The sequence below is a fragment of the Carcharhinus amblyrhynchos genome, chromosome 11, assembly GCF_965287045.1.
Source record: "Carcharhinus amblyrhynchos chromosome 11, sCarAmb.v2.hapA, whole genome shotgun sequence".
Lineage (NCBI taxonomy): Eukaryota > Metazoa > Chordata > Chondrichthyes > Carcharhiniformes > Carcharhinidae > Carcharhinus > Carcharhinus amblyrhynchos.
The window spans coordinates 20,811,467-20,825,946 of NC_137334.1; the positions used below are offsets into that span (position 1 = coordinate 20,811,467).

General features: G+C 46.1%; 1 protein-coding gene across 4 annotated transcripts in view; it reads right to left on the minus strand.

Annotated features, from left to right (window-relative positions):
• als2b (alsin Rho guanine nucleotide exchange factor ALS2 b) overlaps positions 1–14,480 on the minus strand; it is a 103,047-nt gene that overhangs the window by 18,511 nt on the left and 70,056 nt on the right. For all 4 annotated transcript variants that reach the window (XM_080198737.1, XM_080198735.1, XM_080198736.1 and 1 more), the window contains 7 exons: positions 11,804–11,915; positions 10,556–10,633; positions 9,796–9,929; positions 5,616–5,780; positions 2,453–2,570; positions 1,035–1,192; positions 435–533 (listed from right to left, as the gene is read on the minus strand). In XM_080198737.1, coding sequence (XP_080054863.1) covers positions 435–533; positions 1,035–1,192; positions 2,453–2,570; positions 5,616–5,780; positions 9,796–9,929; positions 10,556–10,633; positions 11,804–11,915 — 864 coding nt within the window. The remainder of the gene's footprint in view (positions 1–434; positions 534–1,034; positions 1,193–2,452; positions 2,571–5,615; positions 5,781–9,795; positions 9,930–10,555; positions 10,634–11,803; positions 11,916–14,480) is intronic.

The following is a 14,480-nucleotide window of genomic DNA, read 5'->3' on the forward strand; positions in this document are numbered from 1 at the left end:
AACACCCTAATGACAGCACCACCAAATCATGTGATCAGCCATTAAAGCAATGATGCAACCATTCAAATATATAACAATTGTCCAGAACAGCACATGTCTGGAGAACCACCAACCACTGTGTACGGTGATTCTGTGGCACTTCCCCACTGTTGGACAGCTCTGCAGTGGTTTCCCAGGCAACTAGTGTCCATCATCATTAAAATGAAGCAGCTCCATGGCTTTTGCCATTATCACCGGGGAGCCTCAGTGACACAACCCTACCAGTCAGGGTCAACTAAAAAGATTTATACACAACAAAAGATTTATACACAAAAAAAAAAGATTTATACACAAAAAAAAAGATTTATACACAAAAAAAAAATTTATACACAAAAAAAAAGATTTATACACAAAAGTCACTGCCACTCCCAATAATGACTTGTCAGATGACTTACCCATGGTCAGCCAAGTCTCTTTCCTCATTGCTGCCCTCTTTGCCGCTATGTGTTCCTGGGATCAGACTGTCCCCATCTGGGAGGTCCGGAAAGAGAAATCTGAAAGAAACACAGGGAGTGAATCATTCAAACGGCATGGAGACACAGTGGTTAGCACTGCTGCCTCACAGCACCAGGGACCTGGGTTCAATTCCGACCTCGGGTCACTGTCTGTGTTGAGTTTGCACATTCTCCCCGTGTCTGCATGGGTTTCCTCCAGGTGCTCCGGTTTCCTCCCAAAGATGTGGAGGTTAGATGGATTGGTCATGTTAAATTGCCCCTTCATATCCAAAGATGTACAGGTTAGGTTGATTGACCAATCTAAGTTGCCCTTTAGTGTCAGGAAGATTAGCAGCGTAAATGTGCAGGGTTGCGGAAATGGGGCCTGGTGTGATTGTGATCAGTACATACTCAATGGCCCAAATGGCCTCCTTCTGCATTGCAGGGATTCTATGATTATTTGCTGTTCTTAGTTAATGGTTAAATCGGTTGTTGAAAACCATTCTGGCTCCTGGCTATTAAATGGCCTGTGACAGAGGTGGGAAACACAGTCACTCTCACCTGACTAGCTGGAAGATGCGAGTTAGGTAGGACTTGATTTCATTGACAGCTTGCTGCAGGAGTCGGCGGTTTGCACCCACCCCCACGTAGGTCATTCGGTACACGGCCACCAGTGTTTCCAGCAGGTTCCCCAGTGGGTGCAGAGGGGTGTCACATGCCTGCTCAAAGGAGAAGAAACAGGGATATATATGTCAGTCGCAAGCGAAGTAGGTTTGATTTTGGAAAGTGGATCATGTTTGGGACAACTGAAGTGAAACACCCAAACAAAGCAGCAATACCTGGACATGTTCCTTTCACCTGCAGAGGATAGGTGCCCTGCAAGTGTTGCTTACAAAACTCCAAACCTAATGGCTGAATATGATGTGATAGGTTCAGCCAGTGTTGTCGAGAGTGTGCAAAGAACTGTACTAACGACTAATTTATCCGTCGGGTTCACTTACGCTTGCTTAAAGCTACATCTATGCATACACAAGGACCTGTCCTTCACAGACAAAAAGGAACATGTCCAGGCTTTGCGCTTTTTAAAAATTAAACAAAAGCCTGGGGGGAGCAATCGTTCCCAAGTGCATTCTCTGTGGCAATGCCTTGACCAGAGTTGACTTTCCAACCAACCAGCACCCTCTTCTCATGCAGTATAAATTGTTGCTCACTTTGAAATTTGGTATTCTTGCATCTAATCTGATGAGTTCAAGACAAAAGCTTCGACAGCAAGTATCTTTTTGTTAGCAATTATGTTATGTATTACTTATCGGATGTCTAAACAAAGGACAGCAATTAGCTTCTAGCTTGCAATCCAAAGATACGAGAGTTAGGTTGATCAGCCGTACTAAATTGCCCCTTAGCGTCCCAAGATGTGTAGGTTAGGGGATGAGCCATGGGGAATGTGTGGGGTTACGGGTATAGGGCCTGGCTAAGATACGCTGTCAGAGAGTCGGTGCAGAATCAATGGGCCGAATGGGCTCTTCTGCACTGTAGGGATTCTATGATTCAATGAATACACACAGGGGAAAGCAAATACAAATTGTATGAGTACACACTCCCATCACAGAGCTCTCTAGGAGAGGAAAAGGAGTGATGTGCAGGTATAGTTGTAACTGTAACAGTTACTGGAAAGAGCTGTCTCCTACAAAATCCCCAAATATTGCCTACAAATTTATAAGCCATTTGAAGTCTGAAGAACTTCATAGCAGCACTGTTAGCTCAGAGGGTAAAGACTTTGCCATCACCTTGGGTGTCCTTCCTGGTTAATTCCAATCTAGAGCCCAGTATTTTCTGTCCTGTTTACTAAGGGCGTTTCAGCAAAACGTACACAGCACTTTAAAACAAAGTTTCCGTCCCATTACTCTGCACGCGTCCATTTGCTTAGATTACGTGCCCAGACCGATCCAATGACAACTCAGACAGTTAAGTTTCAATACCTTAATTAAATACCTCCTGATGGTCTCATATTTCTCCAGGGTGATGGGGCCCACAATCTGAGGGATAACCTCTAAACTCTCCAAGGTTTGTGCGTGAGATCGGCTCCGGAAATCGGGGCTAAGAGTCAAAAGAAGAGACAACACGCCTTTGAAAATCTCACTGCTGACAAAGTGCGGAGAATGAGTCCGACAGAAACAAGCATCTTGAAAAAGAATATCAGTTTGAGACGTGGGGAGGTGCTAGCAGAGTGCAGTTACTGTCAATCTCTACTCCCCTTATGCATAATCAAGAGCCAATTACAGACCGCGGAACAACAACATATTTATATAGCACCTTTAATTCAATGAAACATTCCAAAGGTGCTTCACTCGTGAGGTTTAGTTTGTGAAGCAAGACCCCTTTAGAAGCTGGTTGTGTGTCGGTACTTGGATGTTTAAAATACAAGTGCACAGAGTGCAACATTTGTAACAAGAATGAAGCATCAGGGTTGCGGTGGTAACAGGCTTCTGAATTTTGACAGCCTGTCAGATTAAAGACATGCAGCTATCAAGAACCTATCAAATTTGAATGTGTTGTTGCCAAGATCAGGCCAATCCTGGTGCAGGAAAATTGATAGGTCATCACATTTATAAAAAAGGAACTCAACTGCCTACCTGCAGTTCAACTGAAAAGCTGCCATCTCTCAACACCTAGAGAGGGCAAGAGTGGCTCCCTGCCAGCTTAAAATATCTCTCAAGATAACTCTCCATCTATCTAACAAAGGGTATCAAAATCAGAAAGAGCTTACAGGCAGCGGAATCGACAGAAGGATTCCAAAGGTTTTCCAAAATCACAAACACTTAGTTATATATTTTTTTGAGTGGCTGAAGTCTTTTTTTGGGAACAAATGGACCTTTAACTTACTTGAACAACATTCTAATAGTAGCTTTCTTTAAACAATATGTTTAGTTAAAGTACCTGGTTGGTCAAATAAATAACTTGTTAATTATTCATTAAAAGCGAATGGCAAGTATTTCTGTTAATGAACCTCTAAATGTTAACAAAGGACAGTTCACACCATCCCAAACACTGAACAGATTACAAAGCGAGGGATTCCTTTTTGGGGGGATTTGGCGTGGTTTCTCAAAAGGGGAACACCTCTGCATCGTAACATTCACAGAAGCGTAACGAAGCAAAATTTAACACCAAATTTTAGGGTTGATGGTCAAAAGCTTGGTCGCGGAGCTAAATTGTAAGGAATGTCTGAATGGAACAAAGGTGAAGATTTAGGGAGGGAATTCCAGAGCCTAGGGCCCAAGCAACTGAAGTCATGACCGCCAACGGTAGAGAGATCAGAAATGCTTGAGAGGCCAGAATCAGGGAAAAGCAGAGGCTTGTGGGGCTGGAGGAAGAAGTTACAGAGATTTGGGGGGGGGGGGGGCAGTCACAAAAGACTAGACCAGCTCAGGCTAGGTAGGATGTCATTGTGGTGATGTCAGATTTAACGAAATGGGGCCATTTTTCTTTGAAAAGAGAATGTCAAAGCAAGATTTGATCAAGGTATTCAAAATCGTGAAGAATCTGGACAGAACAGAGGCAGAAACTGTTCTCACTCACGGAAGAATCGAGAATGTGAGGGCATAGATTTACAGTAAATGGCAAAAGAAGCGAAGGTGACATGAAGTTTTCAGAAGTGAGTGATTAGGATCTGGGGTGTGGCAGAGACAGATTCACACAGCGAGTGGTTAGGATCTGGAATGTACTGTCTGAGAGTGTGGTGGAGACAGATTCAGTCAAGGTTTTCAAAAGGGAGTTGGATCATTATATGAGAAGGGAAGTGCGTGCAGGGTTATGGGCGAGAAGGTAGAGGTGAGATTCTAGGGCCATTGCTCATTTGGAGATCCAGTCCAGATGCGTTGAGGTTTACTAACTCCTTCTGTGTTGCAATGACGCTGAATGCCCATGTGAAAATTTCCCTCAGTGTCACAGTGAAACGTCAGTCTGGATTATTTGCTGAAGCTTCTAAGGGAGAAACGAGTCGACAAGTTGCTGATAGAGGCGAGAGTGCCACTGACCAAAGTCAGTGGAACAAAATGGAGTAACAATGCCATGGGCTTTACCAATAACCAACTGGGTAAGAAGTGCAGGATTGGGCACGGCAGGAGTGGGCACAGGCATTGACTGCAGTTAATCATTTCTAAACAGTGTCACTGGTTTAATTTCCAGGACATGTTGCCTGGCTCGTGTCTGAACGCTAATCATGCTGTAGCATGTGCCCATCAGACTGAGATTTTCTAACTGAGGTCAAGTTGAGTTTGCACAGATTTAAAAGATTCGTAAAAAACTGCTGGAGGGAAAAAATAGTGCATGGTCTCTTTAAAAGCTAGTTTTGCATTCAGTGCACGAATGTGTAAAACAGTACACGGAAGACTGCAACAACTGTAACCAGGACCAAGCATCAGGGGTGCCTTGGTAACAGGCTCCGCAGGCAGTTGCATTTTGACAGCCTATCAGTTTAAAGAAGACACTCAGCGATCAGGACACTATCACATTTGAATTTACTGTTGTTGACACCATCAGACCAATTCTGGTGCAGGAAAATGCTAGGTCATCAAGGACATAAAAATAGGAACTCAACTGCCTGCCTTCAGTTCACTTAGTTAGCAGAAAGTTCAGTTCAGTCAAGTTGAACTGTACAGCCGTCCTCTCTCAAGACTTGAGGACGGCAACAGCAGCTCTCTGCTGGCTAAAGAAATATCTCACGAGAACTCTCCATCTATCTATCAGAAGGATACCAAATCAGAAAGAGTTTACTGGCAGCGACAAAGAACTCCAAAGATTTTTTCCAAAGCCACAAAACCTGTTTATATGTTTTTTTTTAAAAAAGTGATTAAGTTAACATTCGTAGTTTTTGGTAATGAATGATCCTTGTATTTATTTGAACAGCATTCAGTCAAATCTTTCTTTAATTGCTATGTTACTTGTTTCATTAAAGTTCCCAACTGGTTAAATAAAATAACTTGTTAATTATTTGCTTAAAGTGAGTGTCAGGATTTCTGTTATTGAACCTCAACATTACTGAAGGACAGTTCACACCTTCCCAAACACTAAGAGATTACATAATGAGGTAAAGGAGATTAATCTCTGCATTGTAACACTGACCCGCAGTCCGCCAACACCCACCTGTCCTTGTGCTGGCGCCTACTGTTGGTAAGGCAAACTGCAATGTTATCCCAAGCCTTCTCGACGCTGCCCTGGCCAGCACACTCACAGCCAAGCTGGCTCCAGCACTCGTCAAACACTGCCTTCCATTTCTCGTCAGGATGCACTGCCAGTTTACCCAACTTCCTGTGAACGCAGTACAATGCACAGTGACTAGCACAGGCAGAAGCAGCAGCAGCAAGATAGAGCAGCTGAGAACAATCATCAAGTGCCAACTTCCTTAATTACTCGAAGCAGAGTTGACAGAATCTCCGAGCTAAGCTGAATTAAATATCAGCCCCAGAGAGAGAGAGAGACACAGACACAGACAGGGAATACAAACCTCACCTGACCCCAGAATCAGAGCGGCTGAGGCTGGCAGAATGGCATTCTCCGTTGGCCATGGCAGGACGTTACATGCCTCAGGTGGGTGAGGCGACAAAAATCTCAAATAGCAACATCTATTGCGTGGAACAGCTGCTCCCTATCCATCTTGTCCGTGCCCCTCAATCTCTACCTGTCCTGTAGGGGAACATTTCACCAACACCTCAAGCGCATGAGCAAAGGCCAGTCTGCTGGGCAGGCCATTTACCACCATGTAGGGCACGGTGGCACAGTGGTTAGCACTGTTTGCTGATGACACCAAGATGGCAGGGTTGGTGGGTACTGAACTGGATTGTCAGGTGATACAACAGGATATAGATAGGTTGGTGCATTGGGCAGATAGGTGGCAGATGGAATTTAATCCTGACAAATGCGAGGTGATGCATTTTGGAAGGAATAATGCAGAGAGGAGCTATGTGATAAAAGGTAGACAGATTAGGAGTATAGACATACAGAGGGACCTGGGAGTGCAGGTCCACAAATCCATGAAGGTTGCGTCACAAGTGGAGAAGGTTGTTAGGAAGGCTTATGGAATGTTAGCCTTTAAAGGAAGGGGTATAGAGTATAAAAGCTGCCGTCTAATGCTTCAGTTGTATAGAACTTTGGTTAGACCGCATTTGGAGTACTGCATCCAGTTCTGGTCACCTTACTACCGGAAGGACGTGGAGTCTCTGGAAAGGGTGCAGAGGAGGTTTACCAGGATGTTGCCTGGCATGGAGGGGCTGGGTTACGAGGAAAGGTTGGAGAAACTGGGACTATTCTCCTTGGAAAGACGGAGATTGAGGGGGGACATGATAGAGGTATATAAGATACTGAAGGGAATAGATAGAGTTAATAGTGAGAGACTGCTCCCTAGACTGGGTACAAACACGAGAGGTCATGATTTAAGGGTGAGGGGGGAGAGGTATAATTTGGAAGTGAGAGGAAGGTTCTTTACACAGAGAGTTGTGGGGGTATGGAACGCGCTACCGAGTAGGGTGGTGGAGGCAGGAACATTGGACTCGTTTAAGGTTCAGTTAGATAGACACATGAGTGAAACAAGGATGGAGGGTTATGGTAGGGGCTATTAAATAAGGTTAGAACCTCGGGAGACACCGGAAAAGCAGGCTTGTAAGATTAACGTTTTTGTCTTTTTATTCCGCAGGTGGAGGTCCACCTCGTGTCAAACGAGGGGCATGCACACGGTGGGTCGTGCGTGGGCTGCTCTTGGAAGTTCCGGGAGTGGCCTAGCACTTTGTGTCGGTGTGTGTGCTTGATCCTGGACCGGTAGACGGGCACCGCAACAGCTCGGTGACTAGCACTGCTAGCTGTGCAGATACATGGATTTGGGCCTGTGTCTGTGGGAGTTTGCGCATTCTCCCTGTGGTTGCGTGGGTTTCCTCCAGGCGCTCCGGTTTCCTCCCACACCCCAAAGATGTGCTCTTAGGCTGATTGGTTTTACCAAATTGACACTATTCTCCCCTGAATCTGGCTAAGTCAGGGGTTCTATTCGTAGACACGCAGGGTAGAATAGGTGTAGGGTGATGCGGCGGCGCGGGCTCGTTGGGCCGAAGGGCCTGTTTCCCGTGCTGGGTTGTTCTTTGTTTTTTTTCCTTTGTTGCCTCAAAGCGCCAGGGACCTGGGTTCAATTCCTGGCTTGGGTCACTAATATCTGTGTGGAGTCTACACGTTCTCCCCATGTCTGCGTAGGTTTCCACCAGGTGCTCTGGTTTCCTCCCAGAGTCCGAAAGACATCTATTGTTTAACGCACAGGTAGATAGATTTTATAAGCGATAAAGGAATTAAGGGTTATGGGGAGCAGGTGAGTAAGTGGAACTGATCCACTTCAGATCAGTCATGATCTTATTGAATGGCAGGGCAGGCTCAAGGGGCTAGATAGCCTACTCCTGCTCCTATTTCTTATGTTCTTATGAACAGTCTAAAAAAAAAGGCTCCCCTTGCTGGAAGGTGGGAGTGAGAGGCAGGTGAGGCTTGGCAGTTAAGTAAAGTTTATTAGTGTCACAAGTAAGGCCTACATTAACACTACAATGAAGTTACTGTGAAAATCCCCTAGTCGCCACACTGTTCAAACACACTTAGGGAGAATTTAGCACGGCCTTTCCATCTAACCAGCATGTCTTTTGGACTCTGGGAGGAAGCTGGAGCACCTGGTGGAAACCTACGCAGACATGGGGAGAACGTGTAGACTCCACACAGATATTGGTGACCCAAGCCCGGAATTGAACCCAGGTCCCTGGCGCTGTGAGGCAACAGTGCTAACCACTGTGCCCTACATGGTGGTAAATAACCTGCCCAGCAGACTGGCCTTTGCTCATGCACTTGAGGTGTTGGTGAAACTTTCCTCTGCAGGACAGGTAGAGATTATGAGGGGCACGGACAGGTTGGATAGGGAGCAGCTGTTCCCTTTAGCTGAAGGGTCAGTTACGAGGGGACACAAGTTAGAAGTGAGGGATGGGAGGATTGGGGGGGGATTTGAGGAAAAACCTTTTTACCCCGAGGGGTGGTGAGGGTCTGGAATGTGTTGCCTGGGGAGGGTGGTGGAGGCGGGATGCCTCACATCCTTTAAAAAGTACCTGGGTGAGTACTTGGCACATCATAACATTCAGGGCAATGGGCCAAGTGCTGGCGAGTGGGATTAGGTGAGCAGGTCAGGGCCTTTCATGTGTCATTGCAGACTTGATGGGCTGAAGGGCCTCTTCTGCACCAGAGTATTCTGTGACACTATCATACAGATAATATCTGTTAACATGGTGATGGGCTTCCAACCACAACGTACAGGCAACCACTGCCTGTAGCCAACTTGTAGGGAGTGGGGGAGGGGTGGGGAATCAAAGTAAAATTCCCATTTCAATTCTTAGCTGCACTTACAGACAGTCACAATTGCCAGCTAAGATCCCTTCTCTACAACAGCTCATTCACCAAGAACTGGACAAGCACAATAGAATCCTCTACTCTCCAAATGGCTAAGATGAGAAACATCTTCCTCACCCAGTGAGTGTTTGGGTTCTGGAACGTGCTGCCTGTAATCGTGGTGGAGGCAGGTTCAACCGAGGAAACAAGAGGTCATCAGATTATTAAATGAATAGAAACAATGTGCAGGGGCACAGAGAAAGGCAGGGAAATGGCACTGAATCAGAATGCCCATTTAGAGAGCTGGTACAGACTTGATGGGCTGAATGGCCACCTTCTGCCCAGTAAGAATTAGAGTCAGAGTCACAGCATGGAAACAGGCCCTTCAGCCCAACTTGTCCATGCCACCCTTTTTTTTTAAAACCACTAAGCTAATCCCAATTGCCCATATCCCTCTATGGGCTATACTCATCGTACCCATGTAACTGTCAAAATGCTTTTTAAAGGACAAAATTGTACCCACCTCTACTACTACCTCTGGCAGCTTGTTCAGACACTCACCCACCGAGTGTGTGAAAAAACTGCCTTTCTGGACCCTTTTGTATCTCTCCCCTCTCGCCTTAAACCTATGCCCTCTCGTTTTAGACCCCCCACCCTTTGGGCAAACATATTGACTGTCTAGCTGATGTGTGCCACTCATTATTTTATAGACCTCTATAAGATCACCCTCGGCCTCCTAAGCTCCAGAGAAAAAAGACCCAGTCTATCCAGCCTCTCCTATAACTCAAACCATCAAATCCTGGTTGCATCCGAGTAAACTGATGATATTTGATTATGACAGTTGAAATTATTAAGGACCATTTACCAAAGGAGACTGAGCTCGGAGGCAAAGCAAGACAGGGTTTTGGTTTAAAGCAATACAACTTACAACACACGGGATTTCTCCTGGTTAGACTCGTACAAATTTGGTTTGAAGTATGTTCCCGCAACTTTAATCCCTGCACCCCACTCTCCACTGAAAGTTCCCTCAAAGTAGTCGCCGTTTTGCATGGTCAGAACTCCCTGCAGATACAAAGATCTGGATAAGTCACAGGTATTCACAAGCAATCAGACATCTCCAGTTAAAAGGCACAGCATCTAACTCAGAATGTCCAAGATTCATTTCTCCTTAGACACTAACAGAAGGTTTCAGGGTCCCAGTAAAGTCTCCATCCACATCCCTTAACCATAGAACCCTCAGAAAGAACCACAGAATTCTGACAGTCCAGAAGGAGGCCATTCAGCCTTTTGAGTCTGCACTGACCATAATCCCATCCAGGCCTTATCCCCATAACCCCATGCATTTACCCTAGCTCATCCCCCTGACACTAAGGGGCAATTTAGCATGGCCAATCTACCTGCACCTTTTTGTCTGTGTGGGAGGAAACCGCAGCACCTGAAGAAAACCCAAAAAGACACGGGGAGAACGTGCAGACTCCACACAGACAGTGACCCGAGTTGGGAATCGAACCCGGATACCTGGAGCCACTGCGCTGCCCTACTTACCCACTTATCCTAACTATCTATTCTGCTGCCCAATTGGTCTTCGAGACAGGAGAATAATTTGCCTGGGATTTTAACCCAGCGTTGCTCAGTTTGTAACCTTGATAAAAAGTAGCCAGCTTCACATTAACACTGACAGGCTTCACCTTCCCATTTAAGATCCAGTCGTCTGAGAACTCTCCTTCGAAGCTGGTGTCATCCTCTGAAAGCAGGATACCGTAACCCTGGACAAGAGAAGCAGCCACATGGTAATTCATCAGAACATGCACAGCGAGTGCCCCCTCCGCACAGTGAGCGCCCCCTCCCGTCGCCCCCCACTCCGCACAGCGAGCATCCCTCCCGTCGCCCCCCCTCCGCACAGCGAGCACCCCTCCCGTCACCCCCTCCGCACAGCGAGCGCCCCTTCCACTGAGTGAGGGTCCCTCCCCTTCTACAGAAAGTGAGCTGAGCCCACCTCACTTCCCCCTGCTCCCTCCACAGAGTGAGCCCCTCCCCGCCCCCTCCGCAGAATGAGTTGCCCCGCAGAGAGAGGCTCCCTCTCCCCTCACTATAGGGCAGGAAAGTCCACACTTGGATCAACAATTTACCAGTTGAAGCAGTTGCTTCCGGCTGCCAGGGGCTGAAGGGGAAGAGGCACCCAAGAGGAATGGATACTGAGGGGCCTGGATAGAGCAGACATGGAGAGGATGTTTCCACTAGTGAGAGACTGGAATCATAGAATTCCTAAAGATAGCCCTTTGACCCATCGAGCCTGTACCGACTACAATCCCACCCAGGCCCTGTTCCCCTAAAACACACATTTACCCTGCTACTCCCCCTGACGCTTGGGGCAATTTAGCATGACCAATCCACCTAATCTACACATTGAGTGTGGGAGGAAACCAGAGCACCTGGAGAAAACCCACGCAGACATGGGGAGAATGTGCAAACTCCACACAGACAGTGACCCAAGGCTGGAATTGAACCTGGGTCTTTGGTGCTGTGAGGCAGCAATGCTAACCACTGTGCTGCCCCAGACTAGAAATTAAGGGCACAACCTCAGACTGAAGCACAACCTCAAATTGAGATGAGGAGGAATTTCTTCAGCCAGAGAGTGGTGAATCTCATTGCTGCAGAAGGCTGTGGTGGCCAGGTCATTGAGTGTCTTTAAGACGGAGATAGATAGGTTCTTGATGAATCAGGGGATCAAGGGTTACAGGGAGAAGGCTGGAGAATGGGGATGAGAAAAGTATTAGCCATGATTGAATGACGGAGCAGACTCAATGGGCCAAATGGCCTAATTCTGCTCCTATAGCTTATTGCAAGGCCAGTCTCAGAGACGGATGTGGAGTTCAGATCCAGTAGGGACAGTGCACAGGTTTGCATCAAGCCCAGTGATGTGCAGGAAAACTCACCACCATCTTATTGTTGCTGAAGGATCCCTCATAATACAAGCCAAACTGAGTGACCACAACTCCGTTGCCATGGCGAGCGTCATCGATCCACATGCCCATATATTTCTCACCTCTGGAACAAGCAAGACAGCTGTGTTTATGTGAGGAAAACAGCTCTTTGGTTAATCAAGATTATGATTGGATGAAATCTGGCAACTCCCCCTCTCCTCCCCCAGAAAAAAACAAAATGGCTACCCGCAGAGCTGTAAATGTCTCAAAGTAGAATGTCCAAGTCTGTCAGTATTTGTAGAAGGTAGGCAAGGCAGCAGGAAAGGGCTCTCTGAGCAAAACAGAAAGGGAACAGTGGATGATAGCAAGGGAGAACACAAGGGAGTGAGGGTGGTCATGAAGCAGGGGGAGGGGGGAAGCAGGCATAGAATTCTAATAGCAACATGCCAAATAAACTCAGCGACACAGAAACATTGCTTCCGTCAAAACCCATGTTGACCCCTGTGTGTATGGATCCACTTACCTTAACCCAGGTGCTTCAAGTACACATTATGATCATGGCTGGTCATCCAATTCAATAGCCTGATTCCTCCCCATTCTCTCCACCTCCCCCCCCCCCTCCAATATCCTTTGATCCCCTTCACCCCAAGAGCTCAGTTGAACTCCTTCTTGAAAGCATACAATGTTTTGGTCTCAATGGCTTTGTGGGTAGCGAATTCCACAGGCTCACCTCTCTCTGGGGTGAAGAAATTTCTCCTCATCTCTGTCCTAAATGGTCTACCCTGAATCCTGAGACTGATTACTGGTTCTGGACATCCTCCATCAGGAACATCCTCCCTGCATCCATCCTGTCTAGTTCTGTTCGAAATTTATCGGTTTCTGAGAGATCCTATGTTTGCTTCACTTATGCAAAGACTTCACTCTGAGATAATTCTACCGATGCAATTACATTTAAATGCTAAGCTTTTAAAGCAAACTTGACCACATCTTAAAACATTAGCTAGACTGCATTTTTTAAAAGTACAATGTGAGCAGAAACAGACCTTTTCAAGAGCCAAAACAAAGATTTCATAGAAGCATCAGCAAATTGTTTATGCAGCTAGAGACAGCATGTGCCGAACAATTTCATAATTCAGATAAGAGATCTCATATATTGTAATTCTTAGCCTATGTTTTCAGTTTTGGGTCACGTCTGTGCAGTATGTTTGGAGTTCTTTGACCAGTACAGGACAGGGTTTTGCCAGTATCACTCTCTCTCTCTCATTTGTTTTCACTTTCTATAACATGCTCATTTTAAGATTATTTCAATTAAAGAAATTCAACTGTGATTCAATGCTGTCTTTGTCCATTCTGAGGAATGAACTGACCTACAGTTGCAATGAGAACCCCATCGTTCTTCTGAACCCCAGCGAATATAATCCTAATCAACACAATCATTCTTCAGTTCTGCCATCCTAGAAAGTCAATCTGGCAAACGTTCTGTGCACTCCCTCCATAGTAAGAACATCCTTCCTCAAATACGGAGACCCAAACTGTACACAATATTCCGGGTACGGCCTCACCAAGGCCCTGAATAATTGCAGCAAGGCATTCTTGTTCTTGTACTCAAATCCTCTCACTATGAAGGACAATATACCATTTGCCTTTTCTTTTACTGCCTGCTGTACCCATATGCTTACCTTCTTTAACCCAAGTCCAATTATCTTTCGACAGTTGGAGGGGGTGTGTGTGTGTGTGTGTGTGTGTGTGTGTGTGTGTGTGTGTGTGTGTTCCAAATCATAAGAACTCTCTTTTGCACCTCTTCCCTAGCTGCTGAAACTCTGTCTGTAGGACCCTGACCTTCTTCCCTGTGTAAATAATTCTGATATGGACTCCACCCCCACCCCTCTCCTTGCAGAATATCCTGCTGCCTTCCAGTGAAGTCCTTTAGCCTGGCACCAGATTGCAGGAACGTCCGTCTATTCCCGCTTACCAAAACAAAAGAGATAGTCATCAACTTCAGGAAGCGTAGTGGAGGGCATGCCCATCTACACCAATGGGATTGAACAGGAAAGGGTCGAGAGTTTCACGTTTCTAAGTGTTCAGATCACCAACAATCTGTCCTGATTCCACCACACAGACGCTATAGTTAAGCAAGCCCACCAACGCCTCTACCTTCTCAGGAGGCTAGGGAAATTTGGCATGACAGCTAGAACTCTCACCAACTTTTACAGATCCCACGCACCCTGGACACTCTCTCTTCCACCTTCTTTCGTCGGGAAAAAGGTACAAAAATCTTGAGATCACGAATCGACCAACTGAAGAATAGCTTCTTCTCTGTTGCTGTCAGACTTTTGAGTGGACCTACCTTGCATTAACTTGATCTTTCTCTACACCCTAGTCAAGACTATAACACTACATTCTGCTCTCTCTCCTTTTCTTCTCTATGAACGGTATGCTTTGTCTTTATTGCAGGCAAGAAACAATACTTTTCACTGTATACTAATACATGTGACAATAATAAATCAAATCAAATCCCATAGGATGTCCCCCCCACCACCGTGCTGTGGATGGAAGCTATACTGCACACCCGAAGTGTTGATGCTCTCACCAGTATTCAGTGCTCAAAAACCAGCTGGGCAAGCTTCACACACCCGGCTTTGAGATGGCCGTTTGCTTATTATCCTCCTAATCATAGAAACCCTACAGT